At 40.2% G+C, this 26605-nt stretch overlaps 2 protein-coding genes across 4 annotated transcripts in view; one reads left to right on the top strand and one right to left on the bottom strand.

Moving 5' to 3' along the window:
* FYCO1 (FYVE and coiled-coil domain autophagy adaptor 1) overlaps positions 1-26605 on the bottom strand; it is a 54460-nt gene continuing 27855 nt past the window's right edge. For 2 of the 3 annotated variants that reach the window (XM_082499130.1, XM_082499128.1), the window contains exons 13-18: positions 26085-26290; positions 25595-25739; positions 7837-7932; positions 5709-5919; positions 4302-4411; positions 1-3880 (exon numbers count right to left, since the gene is read on the bottom strand). In XM_082499130.1, the coding sequence (XP_082355256.1) occupies positions 3805-3880; positions 4302-4411; positions 5709-5919; positions 7837-7932; positions 25595-25739; positions 26085-26290 (844 nt within the window). In that variant the 3' untranslated portion in view covers positions 1-3804. Of the gene's footprint in view, positions 3881-4301; positions 4412-5708; positions 5920-7836; positions 7933-22749; positions 23463-25594; positions 25740-26084; positions 26291-26605 lie in introns of those variants that run through there. The other variant, XM_082499129.1, reaches the window with a different exon arrangement.
* CXCR6 (C-X-C motif chemokine receptor 6) lies at positions 19105-20278 on the top strand (the record flags this gene model as incomplete). The annotated part of the gene is made up of 1 exon (XM_082499131.1): positions 19105-20278. One exon carries the CDS (start codon positions 19105-19107, stop codon positions 20140-20142), a length of 1038 nt encoding a protein of 345 aa, XP_082355257.1. The 3' UTR covers positions 20143-20278.

Genomic DNA, 26605 nt, shown 5'->3' with positions numbered 1-26605 from the left:
TCAATGATATAGAATTTTATTTTTTTAATTCCTGAGGTTAAAAAAGGAAAAAAAGCATCAAGAAACATTCCAGTACACAACCGTCTACATCTCTGTAACTGTACAGACGCTGGTATACATAAACCTCTTTTTCTCCCATCTGGAGTGTGAATTTGATGTGAACGGGGTTTGCAATTCTTTGGCAGTTAAGATCAAAAGATGCTTCTGAACAAGTTACAATCTCAGTGACTGAGCAGAATTGAAACTATAGTGCAATCTCAATTTTAAAAAAGGAGCAAAGTCAGGCTTCTGTAGCTTTGCTATTTTGTAACGTGGTACACTCTTGTGCAATATATCTCAGTGATTTTTCATAAAGCAACATTGAGTAACATTGAGTAAAGGAACACTGTCATTTTCTTAAAGCAATTATGTTCTTTCCTTTGCATAAACCTCTGCATAACAAAAAATATTACTCTCCATTGTTCCAGCACCCAGGGAAAACACCCAAGGGCTTATGCTGACCACAAGTTATACTCTCTTTGTCCCATGAGCGTGACATCCCCTTAAATCAATTTCATGATCGATTTCAAATACTTATTTTCTCTTAACTGCATTGCTGGTAAAGCAAATAAAGCTAATAAAAGGCCTAATTCAAAAAGTGAGCTGAGAATCTGTAGGTAAACAGATTTATGAGCATCCCTGGCACAGCTCATCCGAACAAGTGCTTTGTGAATAGGAGTATAAGGTGCTTGAATAAAATAGTCTCACACAAGCCTACACTTCTGCTAAGTCCTTTATTGTGTTTCTGTGGCTCCAGTAATAAACTGCCTGGGACATTTAAACAAAAGGTTGGTACTAATGACAGGTTCTTTACTGTCTTCTCTGCACAGCCTCTGAGGCGGAAAAGACTCCCTCTTCTTGGTGACATGATGCGATTCCTGTTCTTGAACAGTTGATTTGAACAGTTGTACTCCTGTCCATTTTTTTGAGTATTTCCTCTTTTCAAACATTTTCACCTTTCTAAATACTCCCCTTGGTTACAAGCAAACCTTTTCATCTTTAAACTACAGGATCTGGCTTCCACTCTTAATCCTCTTTCAGAGAGAAAAAAAGCCACAAAAATACTCTCAGGGGCAAGGAAAACCTGAAGAAAAACTACCATAAAGACTCAAATGCTAAAAAAACCCCGATGCAGTGGGGTTTTTTTCCACTCCTCCCAAACAAATGTTTTAGCCAGGACTGTCTACATGGAAGACTTGCAGGGAAAAATCTAGCTTACTGCACAGAGCCAATTACTTCAAGAGTTACATAAAGAGTGGCTTAAAAGTATTTGCCACGGGATGAAAAAAATGTTAAGAACTGGGATGCAGAGAGAAAATCCAGAGGGAAGTCTGTCAAATAAATTTGAATGGAGATATTTCAAATACTTCTGAGCAGAGACGTCATATTTTGTCCTAAGATATTTGACAATGTCCCTTTACCTTACATTTGGCATTTTAAGAAAGATATCCTAGTAAGATTAGTATTCTAACTAAAACAACAGCAAAATGCTTTAAAAAAACACACCTAAAAGCTTAAAGGAAATCTGCAGCAGACTTCACTAACAGCCTGGTAAAATTGAATAGCATATGGTACACAGTACTCCATTTTTAAGCAATAAATAATCTCTTCTTGCCTACTTAAATATAAAACATAGCTTCAACACTGAAATATGCCATAATTCATGAACTGATCCGTGTGTCATTTTATTGCCAGTTTATCGCCCACTTCAGTCTCTTGCCCATCTCGTTTTCATGCACACAGCCGGGTAAGGGTTTAACTGCATTGCAGCCTGTTCCCTCAGGAAGGGGAGCAACCCAGGCTGCACCTCCCACAGACCCCTCTGCCTGGCAGAGGCTGGGGAGCCCACCACCAATACTGGGAAGAGGCGTCTGAAGGGAAGGGAAAGCTATCGAGGAGCCAGATGAGTCAGACACCTGAAATCTATGTGGCTCCATGAAAAGTAGTTACTCTTTCACAAACTTTTTCAAGATCACTGTATTTATACATTGTTAACAACTGGAATGAACGATTAGCAACCTTTGGCTTTATCTGTGGTATTCTTTTCTTTCCTATGATCAGAAATTTCCCTCTACCTCAGCTGCTACTACATAAACACTTGTCTTGTGATCTCCATCTTTTAAACAGCCAGCCTTCTGGTGTAGGAGATCCCTTATGGGTAACGGATCAGACCAGTGACACACAAACACCAGCTGGATTCTCCTGACTTCCTTCCCTAGTCAAGCTGATCCCTCCATATTCCTTGACCTTGTTTTTTACATTTACAAGTGTGCCCCTCTCCCCTCCCCTAAATAAATTGCTTCCATTTGTGCTTGCCCTTTTTTCTTCCTTCCCCTCATGTTTTATTTTCTGTCTCCCACCATGACCCTTGTTTACCAGCTACAATTGCCACCAGGAGTCTACAGGGTTCCTGGCAGGGTCTGCTGGTCTTCTACCAACTGCTGCACTAGAGTTTTCCAGGTCTGTCTGAGGTTTCCTTGGGAGAACAATAACATGAGAAATCAGACACACCTAAAATGATGAGGAGGGCTGGTTGGGAGAAAGAGCTTTTCTCCTTTCTCCCACCAAACGTTTCGCCTTTGCATCAGATGACAGGAGTTTTAAACTGAAAAAATCTGCTTTCAGATATTTTGACAAAAAGTTGAAATTTTATACAGAAAGCAGACAGTTTGCATGGAAATTTTGTATAAACGAGAACCCAATCTTCCCTTAAAAGGCAGTGTTTAGAGCCAGCTCTGTCCCCAAATCTGAGATGGGAAGTTAGCAGTTGGCTAGGACAACTGCAAGGGTTAGGAAAGGGGCAGAATACTCATCAGAGAGCTCATCAGGGCTGGATATGCATGTGGTTTTGGATGGACTTTTTGAGACTGATTCAAACATTATTGCTACCTTCCACGTGGTCTAGAGAGAGAGAGACTGCCAACCTCCTCAGAAACTAGGCTTTCCTGTGAATGCTGATGACTAAGGTGCTAAAGCAGGAAAAGGGAATGCTCCTCTTCCTAATATCACACAGTGAGCAGTACTTCATTCTACAAATTATACTCCTGATTCTGCCACTGGTACTCACCATAAAAGCTGATTTCAATGGACCAACTTACAGAGTATGGTGAGCAAACGTGAAGGGAGTTGCTACTTTGTGTTGTATTGTTTTATAACTGGTATTCAGTACCAAAGCATTTGTAAAAGCCAGTTAAGACTTACCAAATCTTAGCTCAAAATGTAAAAAAAACCCCTGTGTTTGCTGTTTATAAAACTTGGAAAAGATAAAAAATTCTAGATGGATTACAATATATGCCTGTGAAGACTGAAGTATTGCATAGTTGTTGTTCTGACTGTAAAAGTGTTAGAGCAGAACAGAAATGGTTGTTTACTCCTCAGTGAAGAGGTCAACAAAAATACAAATTTTTCTTTAAATTTCCTTTTGAAGGATGTTTTTGGAAGAAAAGTCATTCAATTTTCAGTAGAGAATTTCAGTTTGCATTTAGACACCCCTACACTTATTCTTCTCCCCACTGAAAAAAAATTTGATTATTATTGACCTGTTAAATCAAACAACATGGCTTTTCAGCAATCTGTACACAGTACAGAACCATTAGTGTTCCTAAAAAGGCTTCCGGTTTTTAGTGTATACATATTCTCTAAGTGCATTATAACTATTGCATAGTTTCAAAATCTTCAAACACAGTGGTAATCATAATGCTTACATGTACATAAATAATAGCATTTCTTAAAAATTTAATTAAAAATAACACAGTATAGGCAAGGCTATGGAAAATCACTTCCATCATAGATGACAGGTCGCTCGACAGCCAAGTGATAAAACACTCTTTTTGAGATAAACCTGTCACAGAAAACAAGAGAGCAAGATGATCACGTTAGCGAAAGTCAACGAGACAGGAAGCCTTAAAAGTGTATTGAGTCTTTCAGTTTATACTGAGACAAAAATCTGACTGGTGTTAAGAAGAAGTATTGCCTGTGCAAGGGCTGTCAGGTCTGTTGTTAATAAGATGACAATCCTGACTAAACTCTTTTGGAAAGAGTCCCAAATGACTTCTTTACTTCTGTTTACCTTCCCAGAGGTTGAGACAGAAGAGTGGAATTCTGCTATAGGGGGAGAAAAATACCAAACAGGAACAAGAACCAGAACTTGGCCTGAAGATCTTTCAGCAAGCCAGGACCAATTTCTCATACTTACTCATCGATCAGTTCCACAGTCTGTAAAACCGAGCTTATTTCACCTTTTACATCCAGCTAAGACCTACCTAGAGAATGTGTTGTCAAATATCAGTGTGTAGATTCCAGAGTTTCTGACTTTCACCTGTCCTCTGATAGTTTCCTTATGAGAGTTGCAGCGGGTCATAGGAATAAGAACCTGGAATTCAATACAAATCAAAATGAAACTTGCTATTTGCCCTATAAATTGTATTTGCCTTCAGAAAAATAATTAGACTTGAGCCATCTTGAAATTCCCAAAGTGCATATGTGCCTGCAAAACTATTTCTTTTCACTGATTGGCATTAAAAATTCACCCAACTAAAATCTCACAGCGAGACATCTGTTTTCCTTTGATAACCTCTTTACAGCATTAAGCTATGTCTATAAATCTCTACTTCAGAGATAGAATCAAATCCTGATCTTTTTAATCTTAATCTAAGCAAGTTTACTAACATCAGCAGTGCTACGTTAAATCTATACAAATACATCCAATGCAGGATTTAGCTAAATACGTCTTTCAATATATGCTTTTAAACTCCCTGTATTATAAAATAAGCTTTCTCAGCAGATCTTAATTGTTTATCTAAGCTTACAGCAAAAGTGTGTGTAACCATCTACCTTGCTGTAAAACCCTAGCGGAGACAGTTGTCAGAACAGTAGCAGACATAGATCAAGGATGACCCTATAAAAACCAAAGTTATATCAAATAGATATATCAAGACAAAAGCAATGTGCACTCTTCATTTGGCTTTCAGATTAAGAAGAAAAGATTTTACACAGAGTCAGTAACCTTGGAGTGAATTAACGCATACTATATAGATGTGTTTATTCTCCCAGTGAAATCACAGCCTTAGAGCTCCCCCTACCACGGTGGGTTAAACCAACAGCTGCCTTGTCTTCACTAAAACTTTGCAGTTAGCCGAGTAACATAGATTCACTTAATCCATAATCCTCATGAAATATGGACAGCGCATACAAAAACTGGTACCTTGGGCACTGGCAAAGAGATTTTGCACACCATGAAGGCACTTCAGTATATGTTTCACTGTTAGAAATGCAGGTAACCCTATCAATTTATTTGTCTCCTTGTAGCTTCTGCTTAAGAGCCTGGCAACATCACTTTTTAGCAGCCTGCACATTAAGTAATATTGAGGAGGGAAAAAAGAAGAATTTTGCAGGCTTGGAGTTTTATTTTTGCTTAATGATAGTGGGTGAATTTCAGATGCGACCAATAGAAGCTACAGTGCTTTTCAACTCAACTTTTGCAGGCAATATTAAAGAATTAAAGATGTAGCTCTGCCTTCAGGAGAATTGTAGCTTAATTGGAGAAACAAGTCCTTAATGCAATAGCAACTGGCACTCTTGTGGAGACCTGGCTATACTTGCTGATTCCTCTAGGCAGCTGACTGTAGCATTCTACAATCTCTAAGGTAGTAAGGAAACAAAGGCCTTACTTTGCACTGATCCAGTGGTGTGTCTTCCGATTCTTGGTAGACAACGCTGAAGGATATGCTTTTAGGGTCTGATGAAAAGATCCAGCTAATTGTTAGTCCCATCTCAGTAACAGTGATGGGAATGATACTGTAGGTGCTGGATTTAATGAACAGCTCTCTGTTGCTTTCCCCAAAATTTAAGATCTCTTCCACTGTAAGGGGTAATTTGATCCTGTGAGGGAGAAAAATACAACTACTTGAAGAGATCCAAAGTAATTACTCAGAAACAATAACCATTGCTTTCTATTTTCCATCTATTTGAGGCAGACTCCACAGCAACTTTGGGACAGGTCGACAAGATGCAAGAAAATTCAGCCTTGAACGAAGGCAAGAACTACAGAAAAGATGACTGATATCAAGCAATTTCACTGCTCTGGCAAATGTGGATGTTATTCACTTATTTCTTTCATTTTGACTACAAAAATCTAGTGCTTGAACAAAGCTTTGTCAAGTTACCACGCTAAAAACAGAGTCTGCTGCCCTCTACCGTTCTTTTTAAACACGAATTTAAACATATAGTAGTCACCTAATTTATCCACATTTCTATATATCACTCATTTAGAAAATAGGGACTGGGAGCACAGAGAGGACAGATGGAATGTGAACAGCAGCTCTGTCTAGATCCTCTGAAGCACCTAATGCTACAGAGGTGTAATGGTCTGTTTTACCCAAGCAAGCTGCATAAAAGCTGACTCAAAGTACTTCCAATTAAAAAGGAAGTTCTTAGAACCTAGATGATCCTGAGTCCTGAAGCATTACATTAGCCTACTTCATTCTGATATCTATTTCAGATTGCAAACTGTGAGGCCCTTAAACAGGATAATGCAGCTTGCTTTCTTCAGGGGAAACTTGTATTTTCTAAGAGCCGTGGATCTCACCTACATTACTCTAACAAAAACTAATCTACCATATCACTGTTTAGGCCAAATAAATTGTTTCCAAATCAATGAGATCACAGTAAATCACAGTATTGTGATTTGTTTGTCAGCAGTTATCAAAAATAGAAGATATCACACAGTCACCATGATGATTTGGTGTTCTAGAGTAAAGAGGAGTTCAGTTTCCAACCATGACTACACAGTGGTTAGGGATCACAGATGTTTTATTATGATAACTATTGTACTCTGGCCAGAGAGGAAGCTTTATATGAAGTTTTGCTTACCTTGTTACTTTTTCCTCTTAGCTGGAGTGTCTCAGGTGGTTTTTGATTTTAATAAACTAATGATCATTCCTGGTTTTGCGCTACAGCCCAGCTGTGACTTTAGTTACAGCTTCATTTATCCGGTTCTCCGAAGAACAGCAACAAGGTTGAAACATGGACTAATTTATCTCCCTGCAGTCAAAAGTTTAAAACTTTCCCCATAACTAAGCCAAAATTGCAAACCTAGGCTTAAGGGGAGAGTGAACAAAGGGGAATTTCTGCAAGTCACAGGCATTTTCATATGTTAAGATTTCCTTCTTGGCTATGCCAGTGACATGCTGTATTGCTACTGCATGTAACTATTAATTTCAGAGCAGGATACATGCAGAGAATTGTGTGCACACAGTCCATGGAGGTTGAGCAGAGGCTCAGCTGAACATTTTATGCTTTGGTATATATATATCAACCAGAGCAGGCTGGACAGCTTCTGTGAGGCCACAAATAAATAATAGATACGTGCCCCAAAAGGCAATGAATTCCCTCCCCATGACAAAGGTCTGACTAGCACTGCACTCCCTGACTTTCCTTTCCAGTTTCTTCTGGAGACTATTAGAACTACACAGCCCCCTCTCTAAGCCCCCTTTCTGTTCACAGCACCTCCTGCAACAAGAATAGGAAGGAAGGTTTTCTGATGTGATGTGGACCCAAACCTTTCTTTCTTATTCCCCATTGGCACGAAAGTTTTGCAGGACTGAAAAGAGAGGACCTGGCTCATTACTGCTGTTCTGCATAGTTGAGCTATACTCTGCTCCTCCTCAGACCAAATTTTACTGAGAGACACAAGTGATCAGCTCTTCCAGGAGTCTGCAAGACTTGTGCTCACAGAGCTCATACCTGAGCTCAACCTTTATTCTTTCGGCCTAGTAGTAATGAAACTTTTCTGCTTACATGATTTCTCCCGACTTCAAAAGGCATATCTCAGCATCTTGAGCAACTTGCCACTCTTCTGATTCATCATAGGTTGAAGAATTACACGTGCTGTTTCTAGGACAAGGAAAAAAAGGAAAGGCATGATTCTCTGAGCAGTATGTGGTCAAATACCACCTGCATGCTGATGTCTTACTAAAAAGGAAACATTTTGATAGTCATGATGCCAAATTATAGAATTCTTATTTTGCACATTCTAGTGACAAAACTGTCTGGGCAAAACTGCAGCCCCATTCTGCCAACCACTGTGCACAAATGTAAAACTGTTCCTATCCTGTTTTCGTGAGCTAAGTGGAATACATACATCCAGAACATCTCTTCAACAGTCTTAAGATAAATTCCCTATTGAGATGCTGCCAGGTTTTAAACATTCCCTGACAGGTGGAAATCTTAATGGAGGGCAGATACGAGCAAAACAGTCTGGACTTGTCCCTTAAACAGAGCATGCATGGGGATAGGACATTGGCGCTGGATTTAATCTGTGATGTGTTTTACAAACATATTATCCAGTTCCTTACTCTGACAATAGTACATAGAACGTATTTTAGCCATAAAATCACTACCATGTATTTTCTTTTCATACAAGAAATACTGGATGATTCAAACACAAATACATCAAAGAAGCTGTTACAGGATGACAAAGCAGGATGACTCCTCCCCAACTTGATGTGTCCAGGAGAGCAAAGGAAGTAGATGAAAGAACCTGGCATCCATTCCTTACCTCAAAAAGGGTGCATGCTCTCGGTGAACACTGGAGCAGCACCAGCTATGAATTACAGGGCTGGGACACAGAGAGAAGAATGAGTTTGAGAGTCAGTAAACAAATGCTGATAGTTTCCAAGTAAGTTAGAGCTTCTCTAACTGATATGTACTTTGCTTCCCTGCATCTCAGCACGTTGATAATTGAGACAAGCAGGCTGTCGTTCCCAGAAAAATGCCAAGGATTTTTATTTACAGGGAACCAACTTGTTGGTTCCTTCCAAAAGCCAGTGGAATCTAATAAAATATAATATCACTTTTATGTGCTTCTGAACCATGAAGTGTAATCATGTAGCAAGGGCATAATTGCCACACATTCTGTAGATCAGTTATCAAAGCCAATGCATGGTTTAGCATCTTCTTTTAAATCCTACAGGATCTTGCTCTACAAGCAGCACTGCTGAGTAGGAGAGCAGGAGAAAACATCTCCAGGTAACAGCGCCTTCAGCTGGTCATTAGCAGCATCTGAGCATACTGTGTCAGCACATGCAACCACGTGTGAGTTTAGTAGGGTGACATTATTGATCTGAACCAGGAAGAATTTACTGTTATGACTGCAATTTAAACTGCACCCACTGTCTACATGTTTCCTGAACTTATAAAGCACTTTCTCAGAGTCATACCACTACTGTTAATGCCCTAAGGAGACAGCTGTGAGCTGCAGGGAAAACTCAAACGTGTGACTAAGTGACAAAACCTGAGGCCTAACCAAACATTACCTGACCACTGAAATGTAGGAATGACATAACACATGTTGGTCCATAAACGTTCATACAACACCTACGTAAATACTTAGGAAATTATACAAATAATTTCATTGTTAACTACCTATCTTTGTACAATTAGATAAGAAAGCTGATTCTAAAAAAACAAATCAGAAAACTAAATTATAGCTTATAATCCTATAGATATATTTTGCTTGTACAGTATGAACAGCAACAGACTTCATGCTGTGATCCACAGAACTCTCCCTTCCCGTTGTGATAGGTACACAGACTTAATTTCACAGCCTTGAATTCATAAAGACCAAGAGAACTACAGGACTATGGTCTTCTCAGAAGTGACAAACTATGATTTATCATGCAATGCCATTAGACTACCTTTTAATTAATTCATTAACCTCACCTTTCTTTTGGGAGCCTAAAATGTAATTAAATCCCAGGACCAATAAAAATTTCATATTCTCCTTTAACACGTGATTTCCTTTATTCCTGCTGCTGCTGGAACCTAACACACGGTTAGGTGGTCAGCTTGACACTTGACTGCTCTAACCAATAAATTCACCGCACCTACTCCCTATAGGTTAAGGGAGCACTTAAGTGTCCTACTTTATCTCTTAAATCCAAGTCACTACAATCACAAAGCAAATCCTCTTTCTCCTTCTGATGTCCCATTGAGAACAATGGTCTAAACTAAGGTCTGGTAGCACGTGTGGAAAACACAAGAAACAGTCTCATGATTTAACTGGAGCTCTTGTCCCCCTGACAAGAGAATTTATTCTTGCATGACCTATTCACACTAGGTGGCAGCGTTACGGCTGTTTCTGCAGCTTGCCAGGTCCCCAGCTTACAAATATGCACTCTCGTGCATTAAAATCCAGACCGTTTCTCTTATTTTCTTTTAAAAACGAAATGAAGTGGGGCTGAAAAGCAGGAAGAACTGAAGCATGGAAATGACACTACAACAAGAAAACAACAACTGTGGTTGGTTCAGCAAATCCTTGAGACACAGATTGTCAAAGGCTGGTCGGATACTTAGAAGAAGTATCACTTCACACTTGTCCTGTTCTTATGCTCTTCCTCAGGCATCTGCTGTTGGTCATTGTCCCTCAGCTGAATGAACAGTGTGGCTGTTCTTATAGATGGAAAGCATTTCTTACAAACGATACTAACATACTGTTGGGACCAACATCACAAATGCCTTTGGGAGTTAGAAATAAGAAGTCCCTTTCAGAATTCAAACCTGAAAAAAGCCAATTCAACTCTGCCCTCAATAATTTTCTGTTTTCAGAAGCACTTGAGCTCTGGCAGCTGTAGCTATGCACCTAACGTGTCGGCTTCACATGGCTGAGCAGTAAAATCCCATAAGCCATCTGCCTGTCAGAAGCACAATGATTTCTGAAGATGACTTCAGTTGTCCAGGGCCAGAACCTTACTGAAATGTGTGAAAGCCAGAAACCTGAAATGGAGAGTGGGGGCTGTACAGGGTCCCTTACAGCTGCTTAGTCCAGCAAACACCTCTGCAAATGTCTCTAATGCCAAGAACCAACCAAAGGCGTTATACTGGCGTGCACAAATGATTCCTCAGGCCTGCTGCCACCTAGCAGGTCAGACCCATCCCAGGCACCCTAATATAGTTATAAGCCTTCCTCTCCAGCCCAACAAAAAGAAAGAAAAAAAGAAAGAGGATGGCAAAGGATCAGAAAAAAAGGATGCACAGACAGCCCTTGGTGTGGGCAAGAGGAGAGGCATGATTTGGGATGGAGCATGGGGTTTACAGAGCTCACTGAGTTTTTAACAGGGTACAAGAGAAATATCTTGCATGAAGGAGTATGTACGGGTGGCAGGGGGATGGAATGGTCACGGGAGGAGCCTGACATATGTAGGGATGGGAAAACACAATGTCCACAGCTGATGAAAAAAACAGATAGACATGAAGATCCACCACTATGTGTTGTGGGTGGCCCACATATTGGTATGTAAGAAATCCCAGCCATTTCTCAGAAAAAAAATGTAGGCTTTAACTATACTACATTCTGTATAAAAAAAAAAAAAAAACAAACCCAAAAGAATTCGCCTGCCTTGAAACTAGTTACACTCTCTGTAAGACCAGAGGCAACCGGTGTATACAGAAAAAGCAAGCTAGGGAAACAATCATAACAAAGGTTTATTTCTGTGCTCCAAGGGACAATATGGAAAATCTTCTGAGATTTTTTTAGTGTTGTGGTATGGAAGAGGTTCGGCAAAGGCTGTGAGATGAAGACAGCTTTCAGTTGTCAATCAAATGCTGTGTTTGCAAGAGGTTCAGATAACGGCTTTCAAAATGAGCAATTTCAGATTACCAGGGTGCTTTCAAGTCCCCTCCCCAGCAGGAGACAGCAAACCGATGCCTATTGGAATCAACACTAGAAATACTGCCAAGCCGCTGCCCCAAAGATCGTTAAATACTGCACAGTCTATAGGTCACCAGCTCTATGGGTAAACCTAGCTTTTTTCAGTTGAGGTATTTGGTCCCAAAAATTAGCTGTTTTTTTCTTAGATACCTTAGAATTTTCTTCTTGTGCAGTTCCTTAGAGGATATTACAGGGAAACCGAGGCAGAATTATAGGAGACGTACAGGAAAGGCAGTTTCTGGCTTAGGTTTACACCACTGTCAAGCAAGAGCCCCAGGCCCTTTCAGCAGAGCTGCTGCCCAGCCTGCAGCGCCCAGCCTGTACCTCTGCAGAGACTGCTCCATCCCAGCGCTTGCAGGTTCCCTCCAGCCGGTGCGGTTTCTGCACTGTCCTGGTTTGAGGTAAAACAGAACCAATTTTGTTCAGTAACTTCGCTTCTTAGCTGGGCCTCTTCTAACTACTGAAATTAACTGCGTATCACGCAGACAGTGTTCACTCTCTCAAACTGATAAGACCAGTTGTTTACAGCTGATGCCCAGGCATGGTATGCAGAGAGGCTCTTGCTTATACTTATTGCTATAACACCCAAGGCCAACCAACTTTGTTATTTGCCCCGTTGGAGGGTCGGAAGCGGAAAAGCATAGTGGTGTCGCACCTGCGGGGAGGAGTGGACAGGACAGGTGACCCAAACCTGACCAACAGGGTATTCCATCCCATCTGCCTCATGCTCAGTATAAAAGCTGAGGGATCAAAGGGTCACTCTTCCTTCAATGGCCGACGTCTGAGGAGGACTCTGTTCGTCTGCCTGTGATCCCGATCCTGAATCCAGATCCGGAATCCAGTTCCCATCCGTCACTGAGTCCAGCCTGGGACTGCCCCAGTGCCAGCCGGTGACGTGATTGTCATCTTCGGAGCTTACGGTTTTGTATATATTTCATTATTTCTTTTTATTTTATTATTAATATTTCATTAAAGTAGTTTAGTTCCTTCTAAACTCATAAGTCTCTTTTTCCTCCTCTGCCTCTCTCTTTGAACAGGGGTAGAGGGGAGCATCTGTCGGTCCAGTCTGGGGTCCCTCGGGTCCCCAGTGGGGATGGAGCATGGGGTTTACAGAGCTCACTGAGTTTCACTGAGGTCCCTCGGGTCCCCAGTGGTGGATTTTGGCCTAAACCACGACATGCACACAGGGGGCTTCACAACTACACAGTTAAACATTCTTCAGACTGACCTGTCCACGAGTAACAGCTACTCTCTCAGCCTTCTCCCTGAGATAAACTCACATGGCCAACCTCTATTTTTACCATAATTCTGAGGTTACAGTGATAATTCACTCAGGCTGGAAACAGTTTTTTTTCCATTTTATGGAAACGGAGTTTATGAAACAAAGGAGGAAACAGGTGAAATCACAGTTAGGATAGCAAGCTGAAATATAGCATCTCTGAGTTTCTTTTGATCCCAACAGCATAATAAAGGGTTGAACGCTGCTGATACTGCAGTCTTCTTTTGTACAGAGTTTTTTAGAAGTTACACAGAAGTGAATCCAGGGTTCCTCGTGCATGGATAAGGGCAAATGGATGTCAGGAGGGTACTGGTCTCCATGGAAAGGCCATCCCTGCACATACAGTCTATAGAGGAGCATCTCTGGTGATTGAGGAACAGCAGTTGCAATGAGGTCGCTGTGAACTAGGCTGACAAAGTATCTCAGATGAGCTGTCCATAAATGCATGATTAAGACATTTCAAAAGCAACTCTGAACACTGTTTTAAGGAATTTAAATGGGTCTCATTGGCAGAAAGGGCTGATTGCTGGCCCTCTGCAACACAGTGGGAACTCTACCTTTTCTCAAGGCAGACATTCACACTGGTTTAGGGTACATATGCTACCACATACCTTAGCCAACTGCTTTATCACCCTCATACCCTATTCTGCATCCAAAAATAACTGCTCAAAGCAGGTGGCTGTTGCAAACCCATTGTTCCTCTGTTTGACAGGAAGTTTGTGAATATTTAGCACCTTGCTGCAGGTTTTTTTCTCAGAGACAAAGGAATTGCTACCACATGCAATGAAGCACAAAGGAGAACTCAATTTTAAAGAGCATTACAGGGCCTTACATTTCTCATGCAAGTAGTCTTCTTTCAGTAAATGATGATGCAGGGTTATGTCAAATTTGGTGTTGCTTCTTTTTACACACATTTGCAGGTACCGAACTCAAGTACTCAGAAGTACAAGCATACTGCTCTACAGGACAGAGTCACAGAAGCACTCTAGCTACTCCGCACAGGCTAGTTTCTCTGAATACTGCCTTCCTCTCTCGTGGAATCCGGCCATGAGTAATGCTACTACTTTTCTACACTAATCAACAGTCCTGAAGATGAGTCTCCAAAGGCTATCAAGAGCAGCGAGGCTCATTACGAAAGTGAGTACAGCTGATAAATACATCTAGGAAACCATCGCAAATGCTATGTACGCTGCATGCAGTGCATTGCTTTATGGGATGTGCAGGTACTGGGCTCCTCCTATGAAGGAATACCACAGAAAAGGTGAAATGAAAGCTACAGCTCATGCTGAGTTGTGGTGATGGCCAGGCATGTAATTCAGTTACAAGGACTGCACAAAAGGTGTCCCTAATTACAGCAGGAATAAACAGCAGCAGAGTATCACTTCATCGAGCAGCATCGCACAAACACCTCCACTTCCCTGTACCCTCTCAAGAGCCTCCTCACAACTATTTCTCTCCCATATCTTGTACTCACAGGCTGTAAGTCAATTCCCACCCCTGCCTTTGCTGCAAGTGAAGACAGTCACCCCTGCATAGGGTAGGCTTCCTCCAACTCCCTTGTAAATGTACAGAGGCCCTCCCAACTTCTTTCACTGACTCTGAAAGAAAATTTAGAGCATGCACTAACTTTAACTAGGGCTGAGATTGCCTTAAAGGTAAAAAGTCACTTAGGGATGGTCACCAACACAATACCTTTCTAGCCATCTTTAGCTCATCTCAGATGGGAAAAAAAAATCTGAGAGAAATTGTCACTAGAATATTTTTGCCCCAGAAAAAACAGAAAAACTAGAAGGAACTGGAAAATACAGTATTGTTACAAAATATGCATGAATGGTTAAAAAAGGTAAGTGATAAATACAGATTAAGTTTTAATCTTGCAAATATTTTTTGAAAAATCAATTTGATTCTGGACATTTCAGACTAATGGCCACATGTAAGTGAATTTGAACTGGATCTTGAGAGCACAGCTTGTCATACTATTGTATCTGTAGTAGTACCACTCAAGAATCGAAACAAAGGAGTAACTTCATACCGTGTTGCTTTGGACAGCAACAACTACGAAAGCTGTGAGGCAGCGGCACAGGCTTCAGCACTGATAAATAAAGCAAACTGCCACTTTCACATTTCCTTTGAAAGGTAAGACGACTGCATTCCCCCAAGATGTGACATCGTCTAGTAAGTGACTATTTTCTTGACTTCAGGTGAAAAGGTAGACAGTTTAAAAGAACAAACAGAAAAGGAAGCTTTAACATTTAGAAATATTCAAACCTGAAAGATTTTGTTAGTATCATACATATCCTCCATCCTGATTACACAAAATTAAGGAGAAAGGGTAGGGTTTTATTCAGACTGTTGAAGGTACTGATTTTGTATTCTAGTTTTGTTATTAAATCTTTTCTGATGCCTTGTTATTGTAGTAGCTCTTTGGTTTACATATGCTAGTTTCTGAAAAAGGTCTTTAGACAATTTTTTTGGCTATCTAGAACTCAGAGGGTTTATGTCCATTATCTCCTTTCCACTTTGGCTCTAGAATCTGTTTTTCCAACTGGTATGTGCTTGAAAACCTCTCATGTCTTCAAACATATATATGATATAATTTCACCTTTTCTGATTACAATCTCAAAATCTTTTTGTAATGAAATCAGTTCATTTCTAAGCAAGGCATATCACATGATGCCGATGAGCTTTATTTACCTTTTACTGTTTATAGACTGTATTTATTGCCATGGCAAATTATGCTTTTTATTATTATATGCTGAAAATACTTTTTCTTTAGATTTATTTTAAAAAAAGAGTGATCTATATTGAATTTTCTGTTTGCATCACTGAGACAACAGAAATGAACAACTGGCAAGATCACTATTATTGCTTTTTACATGCTACTTTTCAGGTGCAGCTACTAAAGCAGTATAGCTGATCAGCACAACAGAAATTAGACCATGGAGACCAAAAGAGGGAAACACCCTGTAATACTGAGACTACCAGCTCCTGGGATGCCCAGTTCCCAGAGTGGTGGAAATGATAAGCAGCCACCTTCCAGTGACAGGAAGAGAACTATCTATGCTGGGGCAAACCAGAAGAGCTTGTTCTGACTCTCCATTACTTGCTTGCATTTCCATTTCATTAATCCAAGAGTTAATTTTAGCAGAACCAGACCTCAGAGCAAATCCTGTATTAACACGCTGAACACTGCATGGCGCTCTGTAGCTCACTTTTCTACACATGATGTTGTTCCTGTCCAATTTAAGCTCCTATTAAACTTCTAAATCTTTTTAGAACCTAGACTCAGTCAATACAGACTGTAACAACATATCCCTGCAAATAAACTCATCCTGCTCGCTGTTCTCCTGATGAGGGAATTTTCTTCCTCCTCCCTCCCTATCTACCTAACACAATGCTTTCCCCTGTCTCACTTCAGGTAGAAAGATTACTACTGTTCTTTCCTTTGAGGAAAGCTGAAAAACATCAGGTAACATAATAACAATGCAGCATGAATAAATGAAAACTTTTTCAAAGGAAATTGCTTGTCTTTCTCTTAAGTTACCATCCACTGAGGGGACTGTTACCATCCACATCAGTTTGTCTGGAACGCAACAGCTGAGATAAAAGTTTTCAGCTTTAGCAGATCTTTCTCAGCTCCTTACTGCTTTCCAGCATAATTAAAAAAAAAAAAAAGAAAAAAAAAAGATTTAGGCTAGAAATTTCCACACTTGATGTTGTCTCAAAAATGAGTGTACAGTTCTGCAAGGTTAACCTATTTTTATGCATGCAGGACTTTTTTCTTTTTTCTTTTTTTTTTTTTTTTTCCCCAGAGGGACTGGTAATCAATGAGGCATTTGAGACCCATTTCTCCTGCCTTCACACCAAGAAGGAACTTAAATGGCTATATTCAAACAGGAGAAAGAAGGAAAAGAAAGAAAACTTAAGGCCTTTAAGATCATAAGAACATAACATGAAAATAAATTTCTAGACCATCAGTTGAAAGGTCACATTCAAGGAATTCCATTAATCCTTTGCTATCTGTTTGATGGTGTCAGTCACCTCACCTCTTTCCTAAAACATGATCCATAAATTCCGAGTTTAGGAGCCCAGCTAACTGAGAAATGTAAAGTGCGTGATGTTAAAAAAACATTTTTAACTTAGAAAGATCTCTTCTGCAGCATTCTGTTCTCAAACAATATGCAGATCTACTCATGTCAGCATGTGGGGAAGACAAGAATATCAGAAGCCAGTGCCTGCTACTTGTATATAAGAAAGTTCTTCATTGCTGGAGTTCAAAAATCATCCTATCCTGGCTTCCATATGAAATCAATAGTAAAATCCCCATCTGCTTTCACCAAAACCAAATTAGGGTATTAATGCCTCAATTTGAAAATTCCTGTGAAGAACATTAATGAAATACAAAAAAATTTAGTTAAAATTTTAAATATTTTGCTCTGTCCAGAAAGCAAATGCCGTATCTTACTATGGAAAAAAACCCTGATATGGATTAAAAGCAGGTATTAAAAATTCTTCTTTTAAAAGAGCCAATAAGATTCTCCTAATGGCTAATTTCCAGTAAGTTTGGACATCAAAAGGATCTGTACTACTTCAGTAAGGCTACTAACGGAATGTTATCAAACCACAAAACTGAGTTCCTGGTAATTACTTGTTTCAGCTCAGAGGAAAACACCTTTCGTTTACAAGAAAGAGGCAAGAAAGACCAGCTGACTGCTGTTGCAAAGAGTACGTAAAATAAAACACAGTGTTCCATTTGTTTCAGTACACATTGCCTTGATGTTGTTGAGCCCAACTTACTTTTGCAGTTTATCTTCATCCCGAGCTTGGCCTCCTTCTGAATTGAAAAGTGAAGTATTTTATAAAAAGCCAGTAACTTTTCAAAGGGGCATGCAGTTGTATAGTACTTCTCTGGTGACTAACAGGCTGCACTGGCTCTACTTCTGGGCACACAGAAACTACTTTTTTCGGGTAACGTTCAATCTGCTGCATGCTGTAACTCACACAGGCGACGCCTTTCTGCCAATCTAAATGAATCAGAGGTGAATTCTGCAAACCTTATGCTGAGTAATATCTTGTAGTAGCATTAGCCCCATAGAAACATGCTCTTTGTAGCTCAAGAGAGAGGACATTTAACCTTAGGCTAAATCTTTGAAAGCTCCATTAACCTGTCTCACAAAAGGGGCGGGTTAGACTAGATGATTTCCAGAGGTCCCTTCCAACCCTGACCATTCTGTGATTCTTTGAAAAGGCTTAATTTACAAGGTAAACACCTTGCAAATCTGGTTGTTGCTGTTACTCCGATGTGCTGGCAACAGCCCTGACAGAAAACAGCCCCTTGCCTCAGAGAGCTAACACTGCCATACTGCATCAGCTCTCGAGAGGGTGTGTGATGGAGGGGGGTTGACAGAGAAGTGGTCACTCCTCTCTCTGACAGTAATACAAATGTTTGAAACAGATTAACCAAAATCAGACGAGGAAGAGACACTAATGAAAATCCTCCATGTTTCAAGTAAGTCACTTAAGAAGGGGAAAGGAAGAAGTGCTGCCGTCTGATGAGGTGACGAACATCTAAACAACAAGCTAAGGCTGAACCACAAGCTCTAGAGTGCTCACTCGCTGAGACTCAAACCCTACTTTCCGAGACAGGTCCTACCCAAGCCAAACAACTCTGAAGCTTAGAGCCTGCAACCTGAGCCTAAAGGCTGAATTTGGCAAAATGAATTGTTTCTCTCATGGGTTCCTTCAGAATCCCTTGATCTGATGTATTTGAAAGCTTAATCCATAATCTGTTTTCAGAAGCCTCTGTAATTGTCTTATCTTTTGTCGCAGTCAGTATAAATCTGGTAACAGACGATGTGTTTAAATCCACCAGCTGCTGTGTTTGCGTCTTGACTATCAAGACAACTTTCTTCAGCAAAAAATACATTTGCTTTTGTTTGTCATAGATGTTTTACTACAGGTCTTATCTGTTAGCACTTAGGATTTTGTCTGTTTCCTGGATGCACTAGGATTTAATTATTTGCTGAGTAAAAAAATCTCAATGTGTCTCTTAACAGGCTGCCTTTAAAAAGAAGTCAACATGGCAACTTCAGATGCTGATAACTTTTATTATAACTTCTCCAACATTGACCCCAATGAAAATGGAAGTGAGAATTTTCACACATTTACAAGAGTCTTCCTGCCCTGTATGTACTCGGTTGTCTTCATCCTTGGGCTAGCAGGAAACGCGCTCGTCTTTGTCATACTAGTTTTCTATGAGAAACTGAAGATGCTGACAGATATATTTTTGGTGAACTTGGCTATAGCTGACTGGGTCTTCCTTTGGACACTGCCATTCTGGGCATATTCTGCTGCTCACGAGTGGACTTTTGGCACTGCGGCATGTCATGTTATACGGGGCTTGTATACTCTGAACTTGTACACTTCAATGTTAACTCTAACGTCTATCACCTTTGACCGGCTTATTGCTATTACTTTTGCCACCAAAGCACATATGTGTCAAACCAAACGAATGACATGGGGCAAATTAATCTGTGTCTTGATCTGGGTGATCTCACTAGCATTTGCCACACCGCAGTTTATTTTTAGTGAAGTGTTTAGTATTGATAAGGCAATATGTTATCAAGAATACCCAGACCATGGCACAGAACTAGTTCTTGAAGTGATCCAAGCAACCCTTGGCTATTTTATTCCCATGGTAGCCATGATCATCTGCTACTCACTAATTGTTAGAACCTTACTGCATGCCAGGAGTTTTCAAAAGAACAAATCTCTAAAAAAAATATTTTCTGTAGTTGCAATATTTATTCTTACTCAGTCACCCTATACTTTCTTGAGACTGATAAAGATCATAGACTGGAGCTTTAACTTGAACAGCAGCTTCGAATATGCAATCATCATAACAGAAGCTCTTGCTTATTTCCATGGCTGTCTTAACCCTGTTCTGTATTTCTTCATGGGGGTGAAATTCAGGAGGAACTTACAGAAAATTATTAAAAACTCAAGATGCATCAAACGGCAAGTTACAGCTAAACAGTGGCAAACTACTGAAGAGGAAGGCTCTAAAACTTTTACTGCCTCAAATAACGCAGATGCAACAAGCATGTACCCGGTATAAGACTGCCTAGAAAATCTGGCAACTGTTTACAGCCTTTTTTTTTTTTTTTTGTAAATACAGAGATAGGTAGCCTGCATGAAAGAGGAAATACAATCTCATTAGTAAAGACATTGTGATCAGCTTTAGGCCAAGCTATCTTAATCATGATACTTCAGCGTTTCCTGCTTTTCCTGATCAGAGTTGTTCTTAAGACAAAGCTGGTAACTGAGTTAACTGTGCAGAAGATCTTCCAAAGGCATAAGACACAACGAGATAAAACACTGTTCTTTATGACATAAAGGTGACTTGGACTTCATGACTCCAGAGGGCTGGAGACATTCACAAAACCTCTGGCCTGCTGGTTTTCCATAAAAGGTGTTTGTTAACAAAATCATGTATGAGTTTTGTTTCAAAGATACAGATTTTAGTTCAGCTCATTCACTTCATGAGAATTTCTGGATTAAAAACACACACATTTCAATCTTCATGCTGTGTTTCATGTGTAGTTGGGATTTTTTGTGGGGTTTTTGTAGTTTTTCTTTTGGGAGAAGATCTCCTCACACACTTCTTCAGCATTCATCTAAAATTTCTGTAACAAAGCAGCATTTTCATCTGCCTTCCATCTAATATTAGGTTCATGGCCTGAATTTCCCATACACGTCTTTGTATCTCGCCTCTGTTAACAGAGCTCATGTTGCCAGGTGACTTGGCCTCTTCTCAACACAAGGAATATCATACTGCACATGGGCTCTAACACTGAACAGTGGTTCCTTAGACGCAAACTCTCACACCCTAATTCCCACACATTCTTTGCACTGTGACATCTTTCCAGTCTGTTTTTCCTGGTTCCCTTGCCATGAAACTGTGGATTCCTTAGTTGTTCTCCTTTGTGCTTTTTGGCACTTTTTGTTTTTTCTCTCCTCTCCATGAAGTTTCAGGGAATCAGTAAAGATTATTTGAATGGGACCACATCCTGCATGTCTATGTCGGGTTTCTTATCAACTTTAAGTATCTAACGCAGGCTGTGTTTCTAAGGTCTGTAATGTGGGCCTGTGTGGTGCGGATTATCTGGCAGTCTGAAATAGATCTTCTTGAGGCATGAGCTCAAATGGACTCTAATAGGTTAATCAAAATGAGCTCAAATGGACTCTAATAGGTTAATCAAAACAAAATTTTTAAATTTTTGTGCTTGTATCATCTGTCTTTTTAGGAAGACTGATGATTCTTGATCTGTGATGAAGTCAATTTGTACTGTCATCAGTACAAAATCATAGAATCATAGAATAGTTTGGGTTGGACGGGACCTTTGCATTACAACTTTGAAATACCGGTTTTAACCTGTTCCAAACCGTTCTTGCAATAACCACTCTAACTCTAGATGTTCCTTTTCTTCCCATTAACACTTAGTCCTTCCTACCAGATCACTGCAGCTCAGTGCTACCTGACCCTTATCGGCACCATTGTACCCATGTCACCTTTTCCCCCTTAAAAAATAGCTGCTTAGCAATCCTTTCCTTACTACACCACCTCTCTTGTTTCTCCCATAGTGAAATGGCGCAATATCCTCTCTTGTTTCTCCCATAGTGAAATGGTGCAATATCCTTAAAAACAGAACTAGGAAGGAACGTGCTGTGCTTTCATGTCTGTGTGGCAAGTAAAGCTGCTATCCCAACACAGAGCTGCAAGGCAGGCTTTCCCAGCAGAGGGTGGCAAGAGGTGCTTCTGTCCCCACTTCTCTCCTTGGGTGGTTCTGCACAGGACAGCAAATGCTTCAGACCACATGCAGTTCCCCCTTTTGACTATGTTGTCACCCTGCCCAGCCATGTGAGCTGTAATCAGGTCAGGAAAGAGTGTTGTGAGTCATTAAGAAAAAAAGAATCCAAACCAAAGCAACCACAGTACAGACAGGCTGAGTTGTCCTTTCTGCCAAAACCAGTACCAAGGTGTGAATAAACTCTTTGTTTCCGTACCAGGGTAATGGTATTTTTTTTTTTTTTTTATACTTCTGCTGTCTATGATCTTGATTCTGCTGTTGCAACATTTATCGCAGGCATGTAATTTCTACAATATGTTAAAATGGAAATACAGTGCACTGGTTTACCCTGGGAACTTTGACCCAGTGCTATGGAATATCCTGACCTTTGTTTTAGAACACAATCTGCAAATGTGAGTGCTTTAGAAATAAAAGAGTTTAAAAATACAACACTTCAAAAGAGAACCCATGAGCCTTGAAGTAGCAGGATGTACCGCAATTGCACAACTTATCTCACCTTCTCACATTGAGATTTCAATCAGGTTGCTCCAAACTCACATAACGGACCTGAAAGCATGAAGCAATGGCTGCTTAAACCTATTCGTAAGGAAAGAGCTGCTTCAAGGTCAGTCAAGAGTTATGCTGGCACAGCATCTACGTTACCTTGCCACAAACGTGCACAGCTCATGACCAAGATGAGTTTTATTTGGTTCCGAACTGAGTTGTACCAATAAAGGCAGTCTCTCAAAGTCTGCTGTTATGAAGTAAAGCTGTTGTAATCATTTCATGTGACTTCAAGGAAAGAACTACATGGGCAGAGTTAAGTCAAGAGAACAAGTGAAAAATAGAGTAACAGTACAATACACACCAAAAGGTGGACAAACAGAAACGAAAATTTACTGTAAGACAATTCACTGCTTTGAGCACCAGCTCCCACTTCCAGGCCAGCAAAGACTCATACGCGTAATAAGGTAAAGCTAGTGTGAGAACCTCATCCGTACACTCAGACAGAGTAAGGCCACAAGACACTCTGGCAACAGAGCATGCCTATTGCAGATCTCCTCTCCCTTCTCTTCCCTTTCTTGACTGCTCACCTTCCTCCCTTTTAGAGCTGCACCAATTAGTTCAAATCTCTGGCAAAAAAAAACGAATAGCGTGGACTATTTTCAGCAGAATCCCAATGAAGAAATCTGGCTTTAAAATTTACTTATTTGTATGCATTCCTCAGACATGTATCTAGCAAGCACAATCATGGATCCTTTCTGTCTTCCCCAGGCACAGTTCCAAAGCAAATTCTACCCCATCTATTCAATTTCATGCAAAGAGAACATTATTGGGATGCCAGTGGATTGTTAGTTATACTTCAAGACTACCAGAAGACTCCACATAGAAATCAGGCCACATTTAGCTGGACATTCAAAAAAAAAAAATAAAAATCAAAGGTCTATATGAAGACAACGTAGTCCATCAGTCCAGTATGGCCAAGAAATCTGCAGCAGTGAAACCAATAGCTCAGAAAGTCCCTGAACTGCAGATCCTTGGAAGGTGGGAGAAAACACACTGGGACATTGTCATCTGCTATGGGCTGCTGTAAAAGACAGGACAAAATGTTAGTGGAACATTTGCTCACATTCAGTACAGTGCTTCTGGCACGTTTACTCTCAAACACCCATGGTATCAAATGCCACATTATCTGCTCGTGTGGTAAGCTACACTCAGGCTTTGGGCACACATATATTCACCACAGAAACAAATGAGAAAACTTCTGTGCTGTCATAATCAGCACTGTGCTCTGTTTTTTTTCTTCAACACGTACCACAGTTGCCACACTATCACCTGACTCATGTATCATTTTCTGCACCTCTCCCATAACACAAAACCACACAATCAACACAAGATGCTCAAGTCATCCACAGTGTAAGAAGGTCATTCTCCTGCGTTCTTCTCCAGTGTTCAGGCTAGTGAGACCCTTCAAACATTACAAGTGTCATGGCGAAGGGCAGGTGTGGACTGCGTTCTCTGCAAAGTATATCTCAAGCTCCAAGTGTGACCACAGTAGGACTGTCCCCCCTGCTCATAACACTAATGAACCAAGAGTGACAGACTATAAAACACTATTTCCTGGCTTTCCTGCCTGTAATTGTGAGCAAGGGGAGATGGACAACCTTTAAAAGTTTACATGGTGCAAGTAGGATGTTGCATGGGTGCCCTTCAAGAATACCATTCCACTGTCAGTGGTAATCTTTCCTTCTAGCCTGAACACTTTGTAGGGCAAGATGAATCTAGCCCAATCGCAAACTGAAAAAATTGGTGACACGCACTTATTTCTTTCCTCCTGCTTGTATTCTCCAGAGCTAACTCACCTGTGATACCCCCTCTGCAGATAGCATGAATTCGAAGCAGTAGTACTTTACACTTTTTTTTCTTCTTAAAGCAAACAAAGAAAAATCCCCCACTGCAAATTGACCCTTTGTAAAACAAAGGCAATACTAACTTCACCAGAGCATTGTGAAGCTCAGTTCATTCATGTCTACCCAACACATGATAAACATGAATATACTGCCAGTGCCAACAGTATACAAAATAAGCAGAATACATAGAACTTATTCACCAAGACACAAAAATGCAGAATTTTGAAAAGGTTGTTTTGTTTTTTTTTTTTCAAAAAAAACCAAGTTTGTACAGTCTGCCTTCTACCCGAATTGCAAATCACTGTGGTTTATGCCGGAAATGGGTCTGCTGAGGGCAAAAAAGTCTAGGCCTGCTATCTCAGCAGCAGGCTGGTTACTCTGTGTCTATTTTCAGTTTAGCATTTAGATTTATCACGTTTATTTTTCTGCTTAGAAAAAAAAAACAAGTACAGAATTTAGGTGCAATTGCTCTTTTTTTTTTCTTCTCAAATATATAAAAGTTTTTGAAAGATAATACATTTTACAGAACAGAATTTTTGGAAAATATTTGAACAACAGTAAAACAATCTTTTGTATAAACATGGATATACATTAAAATATAAAACTACAACATGCTTTGCAAACCAACTACTCAGATATTCAGATGGCCTTAGATCCTCTTCATTGCTAACTTATGTAGAAATAGATGTAAAAAAATGGCTGAAATCTGCATTCACTCTCATTTTCTTGAGAAAAAAAGAACAAACTTATGCCAGATTTAGCTAAGTAATTCCTGTTCTTTTGCTTTTCTGTAAGCTGATATCTTTAAAGTAGTAAGGAATACTACAGACAGACTAGTTATTTCACATTCGGTTCAGTGAAGCCTGTCATAGAAAGAACACATCTTTCCTTATCTTTTCCCCACCTCCTTGTTCTCTTAATATTAACTAATGGTGAGTCTGACAGACAGTATCGCTTAGCTCCCATTGTAACTTAAGTGTGAATGACCAGCGATCCACTGTGGCCTGCAAGCTGATTTTAATGGTGGCAGCTGGCCTGATGACAGCAGAGAGCTGGGATCACTCATCTGCTGCGATGAAGCAGGTGGAGGGAGAGGATGGAGAATAAATGTTTCAATTTACTAGATTTGATGCTGACTGTGCAAATAGGCCAAAATTATTTTGTGTTGGTCTACTGAACATGTGGCTGGGAACAGAAGTGTCTTCTATTTATGCAGAGGTTGGCTATTCCCACTGAATGGAAAAAAACCCAACAACACTCCAAACAAAACCCAAAAGAGTTCCCTCTCCATGAAGAGGTGTTTACTCACAAATCTGTCACGCTTTGATCCAGAGAGTCTCCTTCCATCTGACTTTCATTGTGGAGAGAGTCTGATTCCTGTACTTGGCACAGCTCCTCATCAGTGATTATATCAAATGCTGCATCATCTGGTGGTTTACATGCTTCACTTGCAACTGTGCCATAAAAGGACATGAAAAGAAATGTAAACAATATTAGCTGGTTGTCTGGAAAACAAACCAGCAAAACCCTTAAGGGGGAAGACTGGGCTATTCCTCTACCTTTTACAGAAGCATTAGATAGCTACTAGAACCCAGTGAAAACCTCAGGCTGACCAACACTCATTTAATATACATGCAAATTTCTGTCAAGACCAGTGAAATTCAAAGATGGAACCAGTCCCACCCTGAAAACACTCCATGAACATGCAGGTCCTTGGGACAGGAGGTGACCATGTGATTTCTTGGAGAATGTCTAAGAACCGTACTTATTTCTCCACAACATGCAAACAATCCACTAACCAAAAGCCCTCTCGGATGGTGACACAGGTGATTCCAATGAAGCTGGTGATCCTTCTTGGTTGGCACTGGATCCAGAGTCATCTGTACTGTCCACAATGACTCTAGGCTTATTAAAGCAAGCTCTGCAGCAACGCTCCTTTTTTCCACCAGGCTTTGTCACCATGTAGTTGTTGCAGCAGTAGTAGCAGAAAATGCGACCACACATTCTAGAAATTATTTGAAACCAAAGGTGTTAGAATAGTACCATGTACAAGTGGAACATAGCTATGTGACAGAGTTTGGAGCTTTGCCATAATGGACTTGTTCTCTGCAAAAGCCCGAATGTTACATCCATGGCAGAACTCATAATACAGACTGTGCTGCTTTATGAGGTGAATTAAGAAAGTCTTCTTGACAAGCACAGGACAGAAATTCACATTCATACTTTCCTGCCTTAATAAATAGGGGAAACAGAAAAAAAACATAAAAATACTAAAAAATTTAAATATACATTTAAATATAAAGACATAAAACAATTAAAT

The sequence above is a fragment of the Vanellus vanellus genome (assembly GCF_965231255.1).
Source record: "Vanellus vanellus genome assembly, chromosome: 2".
Taxonomy (NCBI): domain Eukaryota; kingdom Metazoa; phylum Chordata; class Aves; order Charadriiformes; family Charadriidae; genus Vanellus; species Vanellus vanellus.
The sequence above is the reverse complement of the archived record's forward strand: the minus strand, read 5'-3'. Positions and strand labels throughout refer to the sequence as shown.